Source organism: Sceloporus occidentalis, unplaced genomic scaffold, assembly GCF_023333645.1.
Source record: "Sceloporus occidentalis isolate IW3139 unplaced genomic scaffold, rSceOcc1.0.p SCAF_8, whole genome shotgun sequence".
NCBI classification, from domain to species: Eukaryota; Metazoa; Chordata; class Lepidosauria; order Squamata; family Phrynosomatidae; genus Sceloporus; species Sceloporus occidentalis.
Genome location: NW_028316988.1, coordinates 30,750,765 through 30,770,191, shown reverse-complemented (window position 1 = coordinate 30,770,191; position 19,427 = coordinate 30,750,765). Strand labels below are relative to the sequence as shown.

Below are 19,427 nucleotides of genomic sequence, written 5' to 3'. Positions count from 1 at the left end.
AGTTAAAAATAAATGTCTGAAAAAAGATTTTTTTCCAGATCGGTCTACACTACAGGGTCGTCGTGTATAAAGCCTGTGTCTCACTTCCGGTGCCATACCGGAAGTGGCCTGTCTAGGACGCGCCTGAGGCGTGAGCTTTGTGACCACCCTCCCGGAAGCCCCGCCCTCCTCCCGCTGGGAAGAATCTTTAGGCCACGCCTCCTCGTTCTCTTCCCTCGGCCTTCTTTTTCCCTCAGAACCTGGAAACAGTCCCTGCCTTGCGCGGTTTCAGACTACAACTCCCAGAATCCTCGCAAAGGCCTGGTTGTTAGTTCCTTAGCTGGGAGGATTGTGGGTACTGTAGTCCAGAAGGGCAACAAGCTCTCTCGGCCTATTGGGCCACCGTAGTGCGTGCTGCGTGGTGACGCAAAGGTGACGCAGCAGCGTGCGGCGCTACGGCTCCCCTTGAGGGGAGGGGCCGAAGGAGGAGGAGGAGGAGGAAGAGCTAAGATGGCGGAGGCCTCCCCGCAGCCAGGACGCTACTTCTGCCACTGCTGCTCGGCCGAGATCGCCCCGAGGCTGCCGGTGAGTCTGGCCTCCTGCCCCCGTCCCGCTCCGCTCGCCGCCATGGCGGATAGGCTGCCCTTCCCTTCTGAGGGGCCTTTCCTTCGTCTCCTAGGACTGCAGCTCCCATCATCCCCGGAAAGGGAGAATTGGCTCAGGAGGGAGAGGGACCCCAGCCCCCCCATCGCTCCCCCGCTGCTCCTCCCTCCTTGCCTCCAGCAATAGGGACCGCTATGAGAGGAGAGCTGGGACTGCAGGTCCCATCATCCCTGGCGGGAGTGAGTGTCTCCCGCACTTACAAGCCCCAAGGGGAGGTGGGACTGCAGCTCCCATCGCTCACTTCACTTTGCCATGAAGCTAGGAGTGAGGACCAGTAACAAACCCACTATGGGACTGTAGGTCCCATCATCCCTGGCAGGAGTGAGTGTGGGAGGAGCAAGCCCCAAGGCGAGATGGGATTACGGCCCCCATGTCTCTCCTTTCAGGTCCTCCATCCTTGCCATGAAGCTGGATGTGAGGAGCAGTAGCCACCCCTCTGTGGGACTGCAAGTCCCATTATCCCTGGTGGGAGTAAGCATGGCAGGGACAAGCCCCAGGGGAAGGTGGGACTACAGCTCCCATCTGTCCTTTCACGCCCAGCCTTGAAGCTGGTCTTTGACCAGCACTAATCCCCGTGTAAGACTATAGGTCCCATTATCCCTGGTGGGTGGGAGGGACACACCCCAAGGGGAGGTGGGACTACAGCTCCCTTTGCTCCTTTCACTTCCACAATCCTTGCCATGAAACTAGGCGCAAGGAACAGTAACGAACCCACTATGGGACTGCAGGTCCCATCATCCCTGGTGGGAAGTAAGGGTGGGAGTGGCAAGCCCCAGGGGGAGGTGGGACTACAGTTCCTATCGGGCACTTCAGGCACATCCCTGCATGAAGGTGGTAAGAGGCATGTGGTAACAAACCTCTGGCTGAAGAACTGGGACTACAGATCCCATCATTCCTGGTGGCAGTAGGGGTGGCAAGGACAAACCCCAGGAGAGAGATGGGACTGCTTCTCCCATCAGACACCTTCCTTCATGTAGCTGATACCTCTTGGTGGAAGAGTGTGGACTGCAAGGCACATTATCCCTGGGTTTCTAAGGATGAAAGTCAGTGGTTTTCAACCTTTGGTCCTCTAGATTTTTGAGACTTCAACTCCCAGAATTCCTGAACAATGACCATACTGACAGGGACTTCTGGGAATTGAAGTCCAAAACATCTGGAGGCTTAAAGGTTGAGAAACACTGATGGCAATGATAGACTCCAGTTACCATCAGTCATATCTCTGTGTGAATCTGATACCTCTTAGACTGCGGGGCCTATTATCCCTGGGATTGTAGAGCTGACGGGGACAGAGCAGGACTCTAATTCCCATCATTGATGAAAGTGGCATGACTGTTAGTGACAGTGACAAACATTTGATGGGAGGGCTAGGACTACAGGTCCCATTATCCCTGGCAGAAGAAAGGGGTGACAGCACCAAACCCAGGAGGAGGGAAGGTTCTGGCTGATATGAGTAACAGTGATAATGGCGTCAGGTGCATCTACACTGTAGAAATATTGCCGTTTGACACTGGTTTTAAGTGCTGTAGCGCCTTCCTAGGGAATCCTGGGATTGGTAGTTTTACAATGTCTTTCTTCTCTACCGAAGAAAGCTGGTGCCTCGCCAAACTACAAATCCCAGGATTCTGTAGGATGGAGCCACAGCAATTAAAGTGTGAAACTGCATTATTTCAACAGATGCACCCAGAGGAAGCTAAAGATTTCACAAAACTGCAGATCCCAGGATTCTTCAGAATTGATGGAGCCATGGTATTTAAAGTGGTGTCAAACTGCATTATTTCTACAGTGTGGATGCACCCAGAGGAAGCTAAAGATTTCCCAGAACTAGAAATCCCAGGATTCTGTTGGATGGAGCCATGACAATTAAAGTGTCGTCGGACTTCATTATTTCTACAGTGTAAATACGGCCAGTGAAAGCTATTTCGCAGAACTACAGGTCCCATGATTCTGTAGATTGGAGCCACGGCGGTTAAAGTGGCAGCAAACAGCATTATTCCTACAGTCTAGAATCTAGACTCTAGATGATGGGTTAGAGCAGGGTTCGGCAACCTATGGCCCACAGGCCGGATCCGGCCCAATGAGGCCTTTGGACCGGCCCCAGCCCGGTCCTGCTGCCGATTGCCGCCCCCGCCGCAGCTTCCGCGCCACTCCGGGCACCATTTTGAGTTCGGCTCCCCAGTTGTCTGAGGGACAGCAACCTGGCCCCTGGCTCAAAAAGGTTGCCTACCCCTGGGTTAGAGCAGTGTTTCCCAAACGTTGGTCTTCCAGATGTTTTGGACTTCAGCTCCGAGAATTCCTGATTGTCGACCAAATGGACTGGGGGCTTCTGGGAGCTGAAGTATAAAACATCTGGAGAAGCTGGGTTAGAGGGAATCCTTATCAAGTTTGTGGGTGATAGAGAGCTGGGAGGAGTAGCCAAACGCATTGGAAAATAGGAGAAGAATTCAAAGGGACCTGGGAGAACTGGAAATGATAGAATACAAATGATAGAATAGGGCATCCATTTTGGAAGGAATGTTTGTTTGGAAACAAGGTAATATATATATTATGTTACTAATAATGTAATGAGGAGATCTAGAGATGAGTATCATTGTATCATTGGTTGGCATTCTTGTGGTTTATCTTCTTCTTTTTTTACGTCCTGATAAATTAAAATAACAGATAGCAAAGGGAAAAGGTGGTGAATGGAGCCAGTGCCGTGATGCTGTGGCAATGAAGGCAAACACTCCTTCAGCCTGTGCTAATAGAACCGTGGTTTCCAAGGCAAGGGAAGTCATAGATCCAAGGGAATTCTGGGAACTGTAGTTTGGTGAAACACATAGCCTTTCTGTCAGAGAGCTCTGGTGCCACAATAAACTGCAACTTCCAGGATTCCCTAGCACTGAGCCAGGACAGTTAAAGCAGCCTCAAACTGGATTATTTCTGCAGTGTGTTTTGGCCCATAGTCCCATTAAACCCTGCATTCATTAGGCTTTATTTCTAGTTCTGTGGACCCGAACAGACAGGCCAAAATAAAGCTGCTTCAAGTCACTTTGGAGGTATGCTGTTTAAATGACACATGCATCTTAAGAGGCCAGAAGCTGAGCCACGGCAGCGCTCCAGTCCTTAAGACTGGAGCATGGTTTTGGCACAGTTTCCGGCTTCTTAAGATGCATGCATCATTTAAATAGCATACTTCCAAAGTGACCCAAAACAGCTTTATTTTGGCCTGTCTGTTCAGGCCCTGAGTTTGGCTCTGGGCACCTCATTTTAAGAAGGATGGAGACAAGTTGGAGAAGGAAACAAGGATGGTAAGAGGGATGGAGAACAAAACCTAGGAGGAAAAGTTGGAGTTGGGAATGTTCATTTGGGTGAAGAGAAGACAGATAGGGGATACTTGGCTTGGCAGTAGTAGATGTGAAAAGAACTGTGGGATTCTTGCAGTTTGTAAGATGGACATGAGCCAGTAGTGTGATGCTGCAGCGAAAAAGGCAAATAACCTTTTCGCCTGGGTTGATAGAACCACGGTTTCCAAGCCTGTATGTATGTATGTAAAATGTGACCAATAATGAGGGATGGAGAACAAAACCTATGAAGGGAAGTTGAGGGATCTGGGCATGTTCAGCTTAGAGAAGGGAAGACAGAGAGGAGTCTTTAAATAAGGGCTGTCACATAGAAAAGGGGGAAGGTTTGTTCTCTGCTGCCCCAGAGGTCTAATGGTTTTAAGTTACAGGAATTTGAAATTCAGCACCAGAAGGATGAGGATGAGAGCAGTTTAGCAGCAGAAGTGATTCCCTGAAGAGGTGATCTCTTTCCCTGGACATCTCCAAAAAGAAGCTGGAGGGCTCCCCCATGCCCTAGCTGGAGTTCTGGCCATGAGTGGACTACAGCTCCCATTGGTCACATCCCTGCATGTAGCTGATACCGCTCGATGGAAGAGCTTGGACTGCAGGTCCTATTATCCCGGGGGTATTGCTGGGAATCAAGGTTGGGATTGGCTCTATGGGGTTGGATTGGATGTCCCCTTGGGGTCTCTTCCAACTCTAGGATTCTGTGTATTCTGGCAGGGCTCTGTGGGGTTGGAGTGGATGTCCCCTTGGGGTCACCCATCTCTAGGATTCTGTGTATTCCTGCATGGCTGAATTGGGTTGGAGTAGAGGTCCCCTTGGGGTCTCTTCCATCTCTAGGGTTCTATGTATTCCTGTAAGGATCTATGGGGTTGGACTAGATGTCCCTTTGGGGTCTCTTCCATCTCTAGGATTCTACATTTTTTGCATGGCTGAACGGGGTTGGACTGTATGTCCTCTTGGGGTCTCTTCCAACATTAGGATTCGATACAGATCAGTTTATTCCTGGTGGAGCTGATGGAAATAGGAGTGGCAAAACAAAAATCCAGAGGAGACCGAGCTGCAGTTCTCATCGCCTTGGTTAGGTATGGAACAGAGTAGGATTTCAAACTCTAATTCCCCTTTATTCCAAACCGCATATGTTTTTATCAGTCTTAAATCTATCAGTTAATTGTTTATAGAAACGAAAGCAAAACAGGGAAGCGACGCGGACAACCTTCCGCCTACAGTTCTTCTCTTGCTCTTATCCTGCGTTGCTCATTTTCTAATATAAGTAACTTTTTACATGTCAACCATATCCTTCTCATAAGTTTGCTTTCTTTAAAAAAGCTTCTTGTGGTGAAATCTATATGGTTAATTTAGAATAGAATCTCATTTTATCCTTGCTCCAAATTCTGTGTAGGAGTCTTCCCACATAAATATTGTCAAAATCCTTGGCAGCTTTGACTTTATCATGACGTAATATTCATGGCAGCCAAATCTGCAATCAAAACCTAATTGCAATAATCTTAATTTCTCAGTCAAATCCAGTCTTTTAACTTCAAATTGGGCAGGCCCAATCCACCTCTTTGATCTTGTATCTTGGAAGTACATCATTTAAACCTTATTCTTGGTTTCTTGTCCTACCAGAGAAAAGCTGATAAATCCTTCTGCTGATGCTTGGATGGAATATAATTTGCCCCAACTGGAATACTTTGGAACAAAAAGAGCCTCTTTGGTAACATGTTCATTGTTTTTATCACCAAACCCTGTTTGAATCTTTGAAGGGACGTCATGTGGAGGATGGAGTGAGCTTGTTTTCTGCAAAAACAGAGGCTTGCACATATTCAAGCCTCATGGGCTTGAATGGGGTGTGCCTCCATGTGCGCCCCAGGCACACACACCATCCCTCCACAGATATTCGAGGACGTGGATCTGAGATCCGCATTAGGAGAGGCAACCATAATGTGGTTATCACTCTATTGTAAAGTCATTAGAAAGATAAAGTTTAAGAGAATCAGAAAACCATAAAATATAGTGGGTCCTCCACATTCACTGAGGGTAAGGACTCAGCACCCCCACGAAAGTGAAAAACCCGCAAATAAGAAGCCACTTGTTTTTTCAGTTCAAGAGATCTCTCTTCTAGGAATCCCTGGCGCAACTCTGTAATTAACATCTGTGTGAATTTGACTATAGTATTGTGCTGGAGGACCTACCAGTGCCTAGAGAAGTGTTCTCTCTGGGAATCTCCAGCATGACTCTGTGGTCAAATTCCAGAAGAGTCAGACTGGAGGACTGAGAGATTCCTAGAGAGGAGGTAGTAATGAAACCCATGAGTAACCAAATCTGCAAAAGTCAAAGCAGCAAATGTGGAGGAACGACTGTATAAGCTTTTAAGTCTTCTAATACAATTTTTTAAAAAAATCATTTCTTTACTGTTATGATCTGTATTATTTCAGTTATAGAGCTGGTAAGAGAGAAACTCCCATTTTGAAGTATATTCTAAGGGAGGGATTTCTGTTGCAGGCGTTGCCTTATCTTCAGCCATCCTTCATTGTTAGTCTATCTGCAAATACAGCCATTCTGTCTTCCAGTCTGGTGTCTCATCTTTTATCTTCAAGGACACCACTGCCCCCAGCTTTTGTGGATTCGCACAGCTGCAAAATTCCATCGTGGCATCCATGAAGCAAACTCTTCTTGAACCAGAGGCTCTGTTCACTGGCAATGGCTAGCCTTTAGGCCGCAGACAGTTTTTCTTTGCTTCCAAAACTAGCAATGAACATAAGTCACATTCATGTTCTTCTGGTAGGCTTGGTAACTGACCAACCACAGTGCAAACAGAGAATTGGGCTAAAGAGGCCTTTATATATTTTTATGTTGTTCCTCATTTACAGGCAAGAGCCCTTTGCGGGAGAATGATCAGCTCCAGGAGGTGGAAGGCTCTCCTTTTACCAGGCGTAGAATCATAGAGTTGGAGGGAACCCCAAGGGCCATCCAGTCCAACGCTCTGCCATGCAGGAACTCACAGTCAAAGCACCCCCAATAGATGGCCATCCAGCCTCTGTTTAAAAACATCCAAAGAAGAAGACTCCACCTCCCTCTATGGGAGTGTGTTCCACTGTCAAACAGGTCTTGCCATCATGAAGTTCTAACATTGAGGTGGAGCATCTTTTGCTGTAGCTTGCATCCATTGCTCTGGGTCCTAGTCTCTGGAGCTGATGTGGTCTTTATCCCTGTAAGTCAGTGGTTCCCTACCTTCCTAATGCCGTGACCCTTTAATACAGTTCCTCATGTTGTGGTAACCCCCAGCCATAAAATTATTTCATTGCTACATGCAAATATGTGTTTTCCAATGGACTTAAGCGACCCCTGTGAAAGAGTCATTCGACCCACAAAGGGGTCCCGACCCACAGGTTGGGAATCACTGCTGTAAGTCTTCAAAAAGAGCTTGAACAGCTGCTGGGAATGCTTTAGCGGGAACTTTTCCATTGAGTGGGGTGGGATGGTTGGACTCCATGGCCTTTGGGGTCCCTTTCAGTATTAGGAGACTGTGATTCTTGTTTGTAATGCTTTCAGCAATAGGTTGCCACAGTGTGTGAAGGGTTCCACTTTTAACGTGAGTTAAAAGTTGAGGACTGAAGGAGTCCTTGTCGAGAAGACACCTCATCTCAGTGGGGAGATCATTTCACCTGAGTTGAATTGTCCAGATGTGAGTAGTCCAGATGTGTTGATGGGATTTGGCTGTATATGGAGATGATGCAAGTGGGAGGACAGTTAAAGGCAGGGACTGAAAATTGACAGCCACCGGGATGGCAGTTGCTGGCAATGGGAGACTGGTTTAGGAAAAGTAGAGCTGTGGTTGTTACTGTTGTTCATTTATATAGCACCATCAATGTACTTGGCAAGTCACACAACAACAACAAAGCAGCCAGCCCTGACCAAGGAACCCAATCTAAAATACACACACATAGAAGAAGGAAAGAGTAATGCAAATATAAAGCTATACGATATAATTGTAAAAACAAAGCATCCCCCCCCCAAAAAAACTGACAAATACGTATAATCAAACAGGGTGATAAAACAAATTAAAATGGCAAAAAAGCATTGGAAAACAAGGACGTTTTCCCTTGGGGTATAGAAACCAGTGTGACAAGGATAGGTCTTCAACTGTTCGGTACGCATTTACAGGAGCAGCAAGTGAAAAAACGATGCAGCTGAGCCAAGGAAGAGGAATGCTTTGGCCTGGGGTTTCTAGAACACAGATCCCGAAGCAGGCTGGTATTTAAAAAGTGGTGGGCGGAAGGATGCGGGGAGCTAGGTTGTTCAGGACTTTGTTAAAATAAGAGGCTTGCGTTGGATGCTAAGAGGAATCGGCAACCAATGAAGTCAAGTCAGAAGTGGAGTAATGTCGAAACTCTGGTCCAGAAAGGTCATCTTAGCAGCTGAATGATGAATGGAAACTCAGCTAAGATGTGGTTACGGGAGACCAGTCAAAAGAAGATTACAGTATTCAAGGCAAGAAATGAACGAAAGTCTTTGTAGAGGAAGCAGACAGCAAAGGCAGACTCATAGAAACCTAGAGTTGGAAGATACCCCCAAGGGCCATCCAGACCAACCTCCTGCTATGTAGGAATACACAAATGGCAGTTGGCCATCCAGACTGCTTGAAAACATCCAAGGAAGGAGACTCCAGCACCCTCCAAGGGGGCATCTTCCACTGTTCAACAGCCCTTACTGTCAGAAAGTTCTTCCTAACGTTGAGGTGGAATCTGCTTTCCTGGAGCTTGCATCCATTGCTCTGGGTCCTAATTTCTGGAGCAGCAGAAAACAAGCTTGCTCCCTTCTCAATATGACACCCCTTCAAATACTTAAACAGGGCTATTCATATCACCTCTTAACCATCTCTTGTCCAGGCTAAACATACCCAGCTCCCTAAGTCTCTCCTTGCAAGACTTGATGGTTTCCAGACCTTTCTCTGTTTTGGTCACCCTCCTCTGGACACGCTCCAGTTTCTCAATATCTTTTTTTCATTGTGGTGGCCAGTACTGGACACAGTATTCCAGGTGAAGCCTGACCAAAGTGGCACTATTACTTCCCTCAATGTAGAAACTATACTTCTATTGATGCAGCCTAGAACTACATTGGCCTTTTTAGCTGCCACATCACACCATTGACTCATGTTCAGCTTGTGGTCTACTGGGACTCCTAGATCCCTTTCACATGACGTCTTGATAAGTCAGCTGTCCCCCATCCTATATCTATGCATTTTTTCCCTGCCTAAGTGCAGTACCTTACATTTCTCCCTGTTGAAATTCATTTTGTTAGTTTTGGCCCAGCTTTCTAATCTATTAGTTCTTGTGTCTCCTGGCTTTTTTTTTTTTTTTAAAGTTTATTGAAAATTAAAAACACACAACAACAATACCAGAGGTGTCTCGGTACAGACTCACTAGTCCTTGTATCGAGTTGTACGTCGAGAAGAAGTTAGACAAAGCAAAGTTCAAAGAGGGTTACCTAACCCAGAAGGGAAGGTGTATATGTACAGATGTATATACATATATATATTTACATATTGGAGAAGTAGGTCTTTTTCTGTTCCCATGAAGTTTAGATGTTATATCCTATCTTCTTCCTTAGTGTTTTGTTTCCCCTTTACCTCTTTCCTTCCTTTATATCCCTTCTTGTTCCTTCTGTTTGAATTAAACTCCTTCCTGCAGTGACCTTCTGCTTTTCCCATCCTCTCCTTAAATCCCTTCCTCTCTTCCTCTCTACTAATTACCTTCACCCTTCCTCCTCTCTCCTTTCTTTGCTACATACACTCACCTTCCCACACCTACTTTACCTTCATTCACTCCTTCTTCCTCTTCCCTCTTCTACTCCTCCACTTCCCTCTTCCCATTCTTACCAGACTTCTCTCTCTGATCCTATTGGGTATATTTGTTTATTTTTCCACCCTTTTAACCTTACTTCAAGTTTGTTGTATCGTCATTATTTTCTTTTCAATGGTCCATCCACAGTGATAGTATATTTTCTAAGTCTTCTCTTTCTGCTAGTTCTAGATCTTACTGCTATCTATTTATTGATCCTATACGTAATTCTTTTAGAACACATCTAGTTACTATATTATTTTGGGTTATCAAAATTTTACATTGCATCTTAACTCTCCAACTCTTGTGCTCTAATAAAAATGATACGCGTGTACTACTGTTTTATTTATTGCTATTATTTTTTAAAAGCTAACTGTTGCTATCTTTCCCCATTCCCTGTTCATATTTTCTAAAACTTTCGCCCATTCTTCATTTACTTCCTCTAGAGATTGATTTCTAAGCAATTGTGTCATTTTATCCATTTCTATTGCATCGTAAACTTTCATTAGCCAATCTTTTTTGCTTGGAATCTTTTTCCCTTTCCATTTTTGCGTTAGAGCCAATCTCGCCATTGATATTAGGTAATACAAAACCTTCCCATGTCTCCTGTCTACCTCCTCTTCCCACATATTTAATAGAAAAGTTTCAGGGAGAAATTTGATTTTTGTCGGTAGAATCAGGTTTATCGTCTCGTGTACCTTTTTCCAATAATTCTTAACTAATTTGCATGACCAGAGGCAATGATATAAAGTTCCAGGTTCTTGTTGGCATTTCCAACATAGATTATTTGTTGATTTGTAAATCTTGGATATCTTTTCTGGCGTTAAATACCAACGGAAAAAGGTTTTATAATAGCTTTCTTTCAAATTATATGAAGCCGAGTATTTTAATCTCTTTTTCCACACCGCTTCCCATCTATCTAAATTCAGAGGGTAGCCAATATTTTTAGCCCATTGTATCATATTTTCTTTAATTACTTCCTCTTCCTGCTGCCAACCAAGCAATAGTTTGTAAAATTCTGATATCCATTTTGGGTTTTCTTTTACTAATATTTTCCCAAATTCGTTTGGTTCGACTTCGAAATTTGCTATTTTGGAATCCGCTTTAAACCTTTCTCTTATCTGCCAATACCTGAACCAATCTAATTCTATTCCTTCCTCAAAGAGTTCTTTTTGTGATTTAAATTCTACATTTTCTTTTTTGTCTTTTTTTAGTAACTTTGAGTATGTTAGCCAATTTGTTTTTTGTCTGGTTTCTGATCTTTGAATAGCTTCCTGGGGGGAAAACCAATTGGGGAATTTTTCCATAATTCTAAATTTATATTTATTCCACGTTTTAAGTAGTGATCTTCTGATATGGTGTAAATTAAAATCTTTATTTGCTTTTATTTTCTCATAACCCAAATATGCATGCCATCCAAATTTTAATTTGTCACCCTCAACCTCTAATAGTTCTTCGTCTTTTAGCAAAATCCATTCTTTGATCCACATTAGACTGCAAGCTTCGAAATATAATTTTAAATTTGGAAGGCCTAATCCACCTCTCTCTGTTGAGTCTTGCAAGATTTTTAACCTGATTCTAGGTCTCTTTTTTTGCCAAATAAAATTACTCAAATCTCTTTGCCAAATTTTGAAAAAATTGTCTTTGATTACAATTGGGAGTGTTTGGAATAGATATAAAATTTTCGGGAGGACCATCATTTTTATTGCTGCTATTTTCCCCATGAACGATAGATTATATTTTCTCCATTTCTCCAATTTCAATTTGATTTCTTTCCATACTTTTTTATAATTAATGTCAAATAACTCGTTCAGATTACTAGAGATTATTATTCCTAAATATTTTGGTTTTTTTTTCTGTTTTGATCTTTAGCATATCTGATAATTTCCTTTCTTTTTCTGGAGACATGTTTTTAGTTATTATCGTGGATTTATCTTTATTTAACTTGCAGCCTGTTATTTCTCCAAATTCTTCAACTTTTTTTACTAATTCTAATGCGCTTTTACATGGGTCGTTTAAAAAGATTACCAAGTCATCAGCGAAAGCCCTTACTTTATATTCATATTTTTTTATTTTTATGCCTTGAATGTGATCATTATTCTTGATCCTTTTGATCAATCTTTCAATTGTGAGTAAAAATAGTAACAGGGAGAGAGGGCAGCCCTGTCGCGTACCTCTGTTTATTTTGATGAAGTTGGATTTTTCGCCATTCACTATAATTTTTGCTTTTTGGTCTTTATATATTTCTCTGATCCATCCTATAAATTTGGTGCCTAGTTCCAATTTCTCTAAAATTCCAAAAAGTGTCTCCCAACAAACTGTGTCAAATGCTTTTTCTAGATCTACTAGTAATAAGCCTAATTCTCTTTCATTGTGTTTTTCATGGAATTCCAATATATTTAATACTAATCTTGTGTTTTCTCTTATTTGCCTTTGGGGGAGGAATCCTTTCTGGTCCTTATCTATACTGTCTTTTAGAAAATTTTTTAATCTGGTTGCCAAGATTGATGAAAAAATTTTGTAATCAATATTCAATAGCGAGATTGGCCTATAGTTTTGGACTTCCTTAGTATCTTTACCTTCCTTTGGGATTAGTATTATATCAGCTTCTTTCCATGTTTCAGGAATTCCCTCTCTCAATATCGAATTTAACATATCTTGTAATGGGCCACTTAATACATCCTTAAAAGTTTTATAGTATAGTACCGTGTAACCATCCGGTCCTGGAGATTTCCCGTTTTTCAGTTTATCAATTGCTGTCATGACTTCCATAAGGCTAATTGGTTTGTTTAAGTTTTCAAATTGGTCCTTATCTGGTTTTATATATTCATCTCCTCTGTCTGCTAAGTAGTTTTGTATATCTCTTACATCTATTACTTGTTTTTGATATATCTTCGAAAAAAATTGAACAAACCCGTTTTTTATTTCTTCTTGTTTGGTTACCATTTTGCCTTCTATTTTTAGTTCAACTATTGTTTTTTTATTTTGTTTTCTCCTTAGCAATTCTGCCATTCCTTTGCTAATTTTATTGGCATGTTCGAAATTCTTCTGTTTTAAAATTTTTAGCTTTTGGCTAATTTCCAATGTGTCTTTATTCATTTTTTGTTTTTTTAATAATTGGATCTCTTCCAATAGTTTGGGATTCCCCAGGTGCGTTTCTAATTCTTTTTCCTTCATTGCTATTAGTTTAGATATCTCTTGTTCTTTATCTTTTCCTTTTTTATTCAAATAGGCTTCTTGACTAATTAAAAAACCCCTCACCACCGCTTTCCCAGCATCCCACACATTTTTTAGCTTTATGTCCTGGGTAGTATTTTCTTTAAAGTAATCAATTATTACCTCTTTTGTTTTTTTAATAATTTCTTTGTTTTGAATTGTAGAATCTTTCAATCTCCAATTCTTTGTTCTAACCTTTTGGGTGAGAGTTACTATTACGGGGTTATGATCTGAAATTACTCTTGGCTGTGTTTCTACTGATTTAATCATGTTGCATAAGGAAGTTGGTACCCAAATCATATCGATACGAGACAAGGATTGATGTCTATTTGAATAGAATGTAAATCCCTTTTCCTTTTTTCTGCCTAAGCTCCAAACATCTTTTAAGTAGTAATTATTTATTAAATCAAAGAAGGATTGAGGGAGTATACCTTGGTTATTTTTAATTGCTTTTGTAGATTTTTTGTCTAGAGAGGGTTCTACAACCCCATTGAAGTCTCCCATGATTATTATTTTATCATATTTCAGTTTTTCTATTTCATTGTGTAACTTATAGTAGAAGAGTCCTTTTTTATCTTGAGGGCAATATATTCCTAATATTAAATACTTTTCTTCATTCACATTAACTTCCACGCCTACGTAGTGTCCCACAGGATCGTTTAAAACTTCTTTCGAATGGATATGATTTTTAATATAAATTGCCACTCCTTTCTTTCTATTCTTCGCTGCCGAAATGTAATCTTTCCCTAGGTCTTTGAATCTTATAAATCTTTTTTCAGTACATTTAACATGGGTTTCTTGTATACAAGTGATATCACAGTTTAATTTTCCTAAATAATGAATTACCTTTTTCCTCTTAATTGGTGAATTTAGTCCTTTTACGTTCCAGGTTATTAATTTCATGCAACAATTTTGTAGATTACCTTTTATAATCACCTAGTATTAGTGGGTTTTCAATCAAATTTTAATGGTTAAAAAAAAGTACAAAAGAGTTTATTTAACTTTCTACACAATTCGTTGTCTTTTTAATCTTTATTCCACCTCTCTCAAATCTTCTCTGCTTTCTCTTTCTTCAGGTGTATTCTTCTTTTCTTCCTCCTCCTCTCGCCTCCTCTCTCCCTCTTCCCCGTTTCCTGTTTCTAGTAGTGGTCTTAAGAGGTCATCGTTTTCTTCCCTCTCGTTTCTTTCTTTCCTCTCTCCTGGTGGTGTTCTTTTCATCATTTCTTTTTTAAATTCTTTCCAAAAGTTCCCAGCTTTTTCTAGCGAATTTAGTTTATATCTTTTTTGATTCCACGTTAGGGATAATCCTTCCAGCTCTTCCCATCTAAATGGTATTTTATACCTCTTCAATTGTTCTGTTAAAAATTGGTAATCTTTCCGCCTTCTTAGCACCTCCGCCGGGATATCCTTGAACACCTGGATCTCCGTCCCTCGTATCACAAATCTTGTTTTGAAGTTTTTCTGGACAAACGCGTCTTTTGTCTGCTTTCTTACCCAGTACAACACCACGTCTCTTGGTAGCTTCCTGGTTCTTGCTGTGTTCGAGTTTATCCTGTACATCCTGTCAATTTCTCCACACATTTGTTGTATCGGCATATCGAGGTATTTTGCTAAGTAGGGAGTCAAGAGGTCGTAGAGGTTTTCATGAGCTTGTTCCGGGAGGCCTCTTAATTTGATACATTTTTCCCTCTGTTTGATTTCTAATCTCAGGATAGAATCTTGGTCTTCTTGTTGATATTTGTTTAAGTCTTCTATCTTCTCTTCCAATTTCTTTGTTTTTTGATCCAGTTTCTCCATATTTCCTGTTATTTTTTCGATGTCTTTGTTAAGCTTGTCCAGATCTTGTCTTATTCTACTGGCCTCGTATTTCAGTTCTTTCTTTGTTTCTTCTCTCGATTCTCTGATTTCACGTCTTGTTTCTTCTTTTGAATCCCAAATCTCATTCTTAAGTTCCATGTGTAGTCTTTTCATTTCCTCTAATAGACCTGAATTTGAGTCGGCGTTAGACAATCTTCTTTGGCTGGACATTGCTGCTGCTTGTTGTTGTCTTTCTTTTTCTCTTCTAGTCATAGCCATTTTGTTTCTTGTTGAGGAGAGTCCTTATCTTGTATCCTCTATCTGTAGTTACTTTCTTTGCTTCCTTTAATCTTTAGTTTTTTATTTTCCTTTTGTAATCCACTAAGGTTATATTACTACAATCCGTTCTCACTGATTAATTTGAAATATTAATTATAATAATAGATGCTGTTATTTAATACTATCACTGTGGAGGTGGATCTTCCTCTATTTCTTTTATTCGTAAATGTGTATCTACTCCTTTAGTTTACTATAGAAGATATTAGTCTACAATTAGATAAATGACTGCTTCTACAGTTCCACCCCTAGCGTTAAGTTAAAAATATATTATAATACTGGACTATTTGCTTCGGTACTTTACAGCTATTTTGTTCGATATTCACCCTTCCTCTTCACTTTCTTAAGACTCAAGAAAGAATAGTTAACTCAAAAAAACCCCTTTTAAACCGCCCTTCCCTAATCGACGTTAAGTAGAGAGTACAAAAAGAAAGGGAAATGTCAGTTATCTAATAGCCAAATGGCTAGTAGTGCTCACTAGCGGGGTAATTCAGTAATTTGAGCTTAATAGTAATATAATTATACTCCTCTATCTCTCACTTATCAGTAAGTTGACACAATGTCTACAACAATTTCTAACCCTTCTCAGGATAGTTGGTAGGGGGGGGGGGAGGAGGAAGAATCAGCAGATATTAAAGAGAAGAAAAAAAGAAAAAGGGGGGGAAAGGGGAGAGAAAAGAGAGAGAAGAGAAGAAAAAAGAAAGGAGAAAAAAAAGAAAAAAAAGAGAAAAAAAAGAAAAAGGAAAGGGCAAAACAATCCTTTTATATATACCCACACCCCCCTTCTTACCCAAAAAAAACTGTTCGAATTATTCCACAACACTTGTGTTATAAAACTAAAGCTGTCACAGAAAATATATACTTGATTTCCACAAAAGTTGGGCTATTTATCCACTTAATATTGTTGTAATGTTACTTGGGAATGAAAAAAAAAAAAAAACCGCCCAAGCTGCTTTTCTTTGCTATAGCACTGTATAACCCCGAGGGTTAGCTACCCTACAGGTTGTTATTTAGTTTGACTAGAGATAGTTTAAAAGTAGTTTCAGTAGATACAATGTTTCCAATAGGCTATCCAGCAAAGAGGCTAAGCATTCACAATGTTAGTGTTGCAGAATCTGATGATGAGTGGAGCATGCAGTTAAATAGTTGCAGTTTTGTACTTTCCCCTTTGGATGGGATATTAAGGAAACTGTATGCTATATAAGTAGAGAACAAATGCTTTTTTCCTCTTATGTCTTACTCCCCACAACGGATCTCCGCGGCGTCAGGCTCCAGCAGCGTTTCCAAACACATGTGTCTAGTCCTGCCTTGAATGAAGTTCCAGCACCTTTACCACACAATCCATTTCAATCCTTATTAACAACAGCCAGCAAGGGGCTGCAAATTGGATTTTTGCGTTTCCAAGTGTTCTTTTTTCCTCTCACCCAGTTCAGAAATAAAAAGTCTCAAATAGTACTTAGTAGTCCCAAGGGAAATATTGTCCAATTCCTCCAATGTCAAGATGGTGGTCGGGATGTTTCTATTAAATTAATCCTTTCCGGCTGAGTGTCTAGAAGAGCAGTGTTTTCTTCAAAGAGAGCGAAAGAAAATATAATATAGGGAAGTAAAGTCCGCTCTTAATTCATCTTTTATAGAGGGCAGGGGGAGTTGAAGTAGCTCAAACAGAGCTCTTAGAATCCCTGCCGAGCCACAGCCAAGCGCGGAAAGGGGGGGAGAAACCGGTTTCCCAAAAGAGTCAGTTTAAGCAGAGGCTTCGTTCTCCCTCTCCCCGTCTCCTCGCGGCGTCTATTGGTTTGGAGAGTTTGTACTGCCGTATTAGGATTTAAAGAAAAGGGTTAGATCCCCACAGAATCAGAGTCACTCAATAAAGATGCGGAATTGTGTCTCAAAGGCGGTGACGGCGGTGCTTCTGCCGCGCCGCGGCTGCACAATCCCGGTACTGGCTGGCTCAAACCTCCATTTCTCTTTGCGCCCTCTTACCGGCCGATTTCCTTGCCGCTTCCCTGGGCGTTTAGAGTTGCAAAGGTAACGCTGAGCCCCTCTTCTTCTCCCCTTTCTGGGGAGCTTCTTGAAATGCTTCTCGCATCGTAAGCTTACTTTTTAACCTAGGATCTGCAAGTCTCCTCCCAGAGTGGTATTGAGAGGAGGCTTCTCGCACCCGCCATAACACCGGAAGTCCGTGTCTCCTGGCTTTTAATGGAAGCATTTCACTATAAACATGGCATTTTTCCTGCAACTTTTGTTTAGCTTTGTCAGATTTGGTCCCCCCCACCATTTTGTGTTATATTACTACTGAGCTTTGTGTTGATAGACTATAAATTGGTCATACTGAGATAATGTATTCTTATCTAAGGTGACCTCTAGGATTTAGAGAGGTTCCTTTCTTGGACTGCTGTTCCCAAGATCTCAACTGGATGAAGGATTCTAGGAATTGTAACTGCGTTGAGTCTGAATTTTGGAGGAAAAGTGGGATGATGATGATAATGATGATTGTAGTCCAGAAAATTGAGTTTTCTAAGTGCCAGGTAAGCTGCTCTTTGGGGTGATTGCACTTTCAAATGGTTTCTTGTGGTTGTCGTTGTGTGCCTTCATGTTGGGGAGACCTATGTGGGGTTTTCTCGGCACGAATTCTTGAGAGGAAGGTTAACACCATTGCCTTCCTCTGAGGTTGAGAGAGAGGTACTTGCCTAAGATCGCCCAGTGAGGTTCAGGGACAGAGTGGGGATTCGAACCCTGATCTCCCAGGGTCAGAGTCCAGCACTCAAACCCTGACATCACTCTGGCTGCCTCCTTTGTTTAAGAGGGGGGATTCCCATTAGGAAAATGGAAAATCAATTTTCATAGCTGTCAAGGTTGTTATTTCATGGGCTTTAATGTTGGTCTGGTTTCCAGTGACCTGATCCTGGCATTTGCTTGAGAAAATTCCCTGATAGAGGTTTGCTGTCATCGCCGTCACTCTGAGGATGAGAGAGTGGGGCTTGCCCAAGGTCAGCCACCGCTTTCCATGGCCAAGCAGAGGTGATTCGAACCTTGGTCTCCCAGAATCCTAGTCCAAAACTCAAACTACTGCACCACGCTGCCTCTTTTGCAGTCATATGGCACCTAAGGAATACTTTGAATGGATTAGTCAAGGGATGTCTTGTGTTTTGAGGACTTTTGTAGGTGGATTGAGCAAGGTGGAGTTCCTTTCTTGTCGTCCCAACATGTCTGGGAAACCCTTCCAGCTGTCAAACTGGGAAGACCTGATGGAGGCAACAAGGCGGACATTTTGGGTGGGGGCCGAAACGCACCCACAGATTGTCACCCTGCTGTGGCTTGAACGGCATTCCTCCCTCAGAGGATGCCTCTTGTTCTTTTCATCAAGGGGCAGAGCTTGAGAAGTTACTTTTTTTTAAAGAAGGGGGATTATTAGAGATGTTTTCAAATTCAGTAACCGTTTTTCCAAAGTATAAAGTCTGCACTGTAGAAGTAATGGAGTTTGACACCGCTTTAACTGTCACGGCTCCATCCTACAAAAGCCTGGAATTTGTAGTTTCGTCAAATATTCAAGTTAGTGATGACTTATGGTGACTCCATCCTTGAATATCATTGTGGAAAATGTGGGATATAATCCTTGAAATAAATAATAAATAAATAAAAATATTTCCCTTTCTCCGGATGCATCTACACTGTAGAAATAATGCAATTTGACACTACTTTAGCCACGGCTCCGTCCTGCAGAACCCTGGGATTTGCAGTTTTATGAAATATTCAGCTTTCTCCGGCTTCATCTGCACTATAAAAATGTTGCAGTTTGATACTACTTTAACTGCGATGGCTCCATCCTACAGAAGACCAGGGTTTGTAGTTTTGTGATATATTTTGCTTTCCCTGAGTGCATCTACACTGTAGAAATAATGCAGTTTGAACCACTGCAATGGCTCCATCTGACAGAATCATGGGATTTGTAGATTTTGCACTCTTTGGCGGAGAAGTCTAAAGACCTGGTAAAGCTACAAATCCCAGTTTTCCATTGGATGGAGCTACAATACTTAAAGTGGTATCAAACTGCATTATTTCTACAGTGTATTTGTACCCGTAATGAATATTACCTATTAAATATAGTGTCTTTGTGCTTCAGAGTTGCTTCCCAGGCATGTATTAAGATATTGCTGGATTTATTTCAGGAGAGTAGAGTTCAACATTTTAATCTTATACTGTTTAATCTTGTTTTAAGGGGGGGGGGGGGGGTTACTGTGTATATATGGTTGTATTTTAACTTGTATTTTAA

General features: G+C 41.7%; 1 protein-coding gene across 2 annotated transcripts in view; it reads left to right on the top strand.

Annotated features, from left to right (window-relative positions):
• The first annotated feature begins 420 nt into the window (after window positions 1-420).
• LOC149308512 (E3 ubiquitin-protein ligase RNF126-like) overlaps window positions 421-19,427 on the top strand; it is a 39,560-nt gene continuing 20,553 nt past the window's right edge. Inside the window, exons 1-2 of one of the 2 annotated variants that reach the window (XM_089535872.1) lie at window positions 531-564; window positions 17,511-17,682. In XM_089535872.1, the coding sequence (XP_089391998.1) occupies window positions 17,572-17,682 (111 nt within the window). In that variant the 5' untranslated portion in view covers window positions 531-564; window positions 17,511-17,571. Of the gene's footprint in view, window positions 565-17,510; window positions 17,683-19,427 lie in introns of both variants that reach the window. The other variant, XM_089535873.1, reaches the window with a different exon arrangement.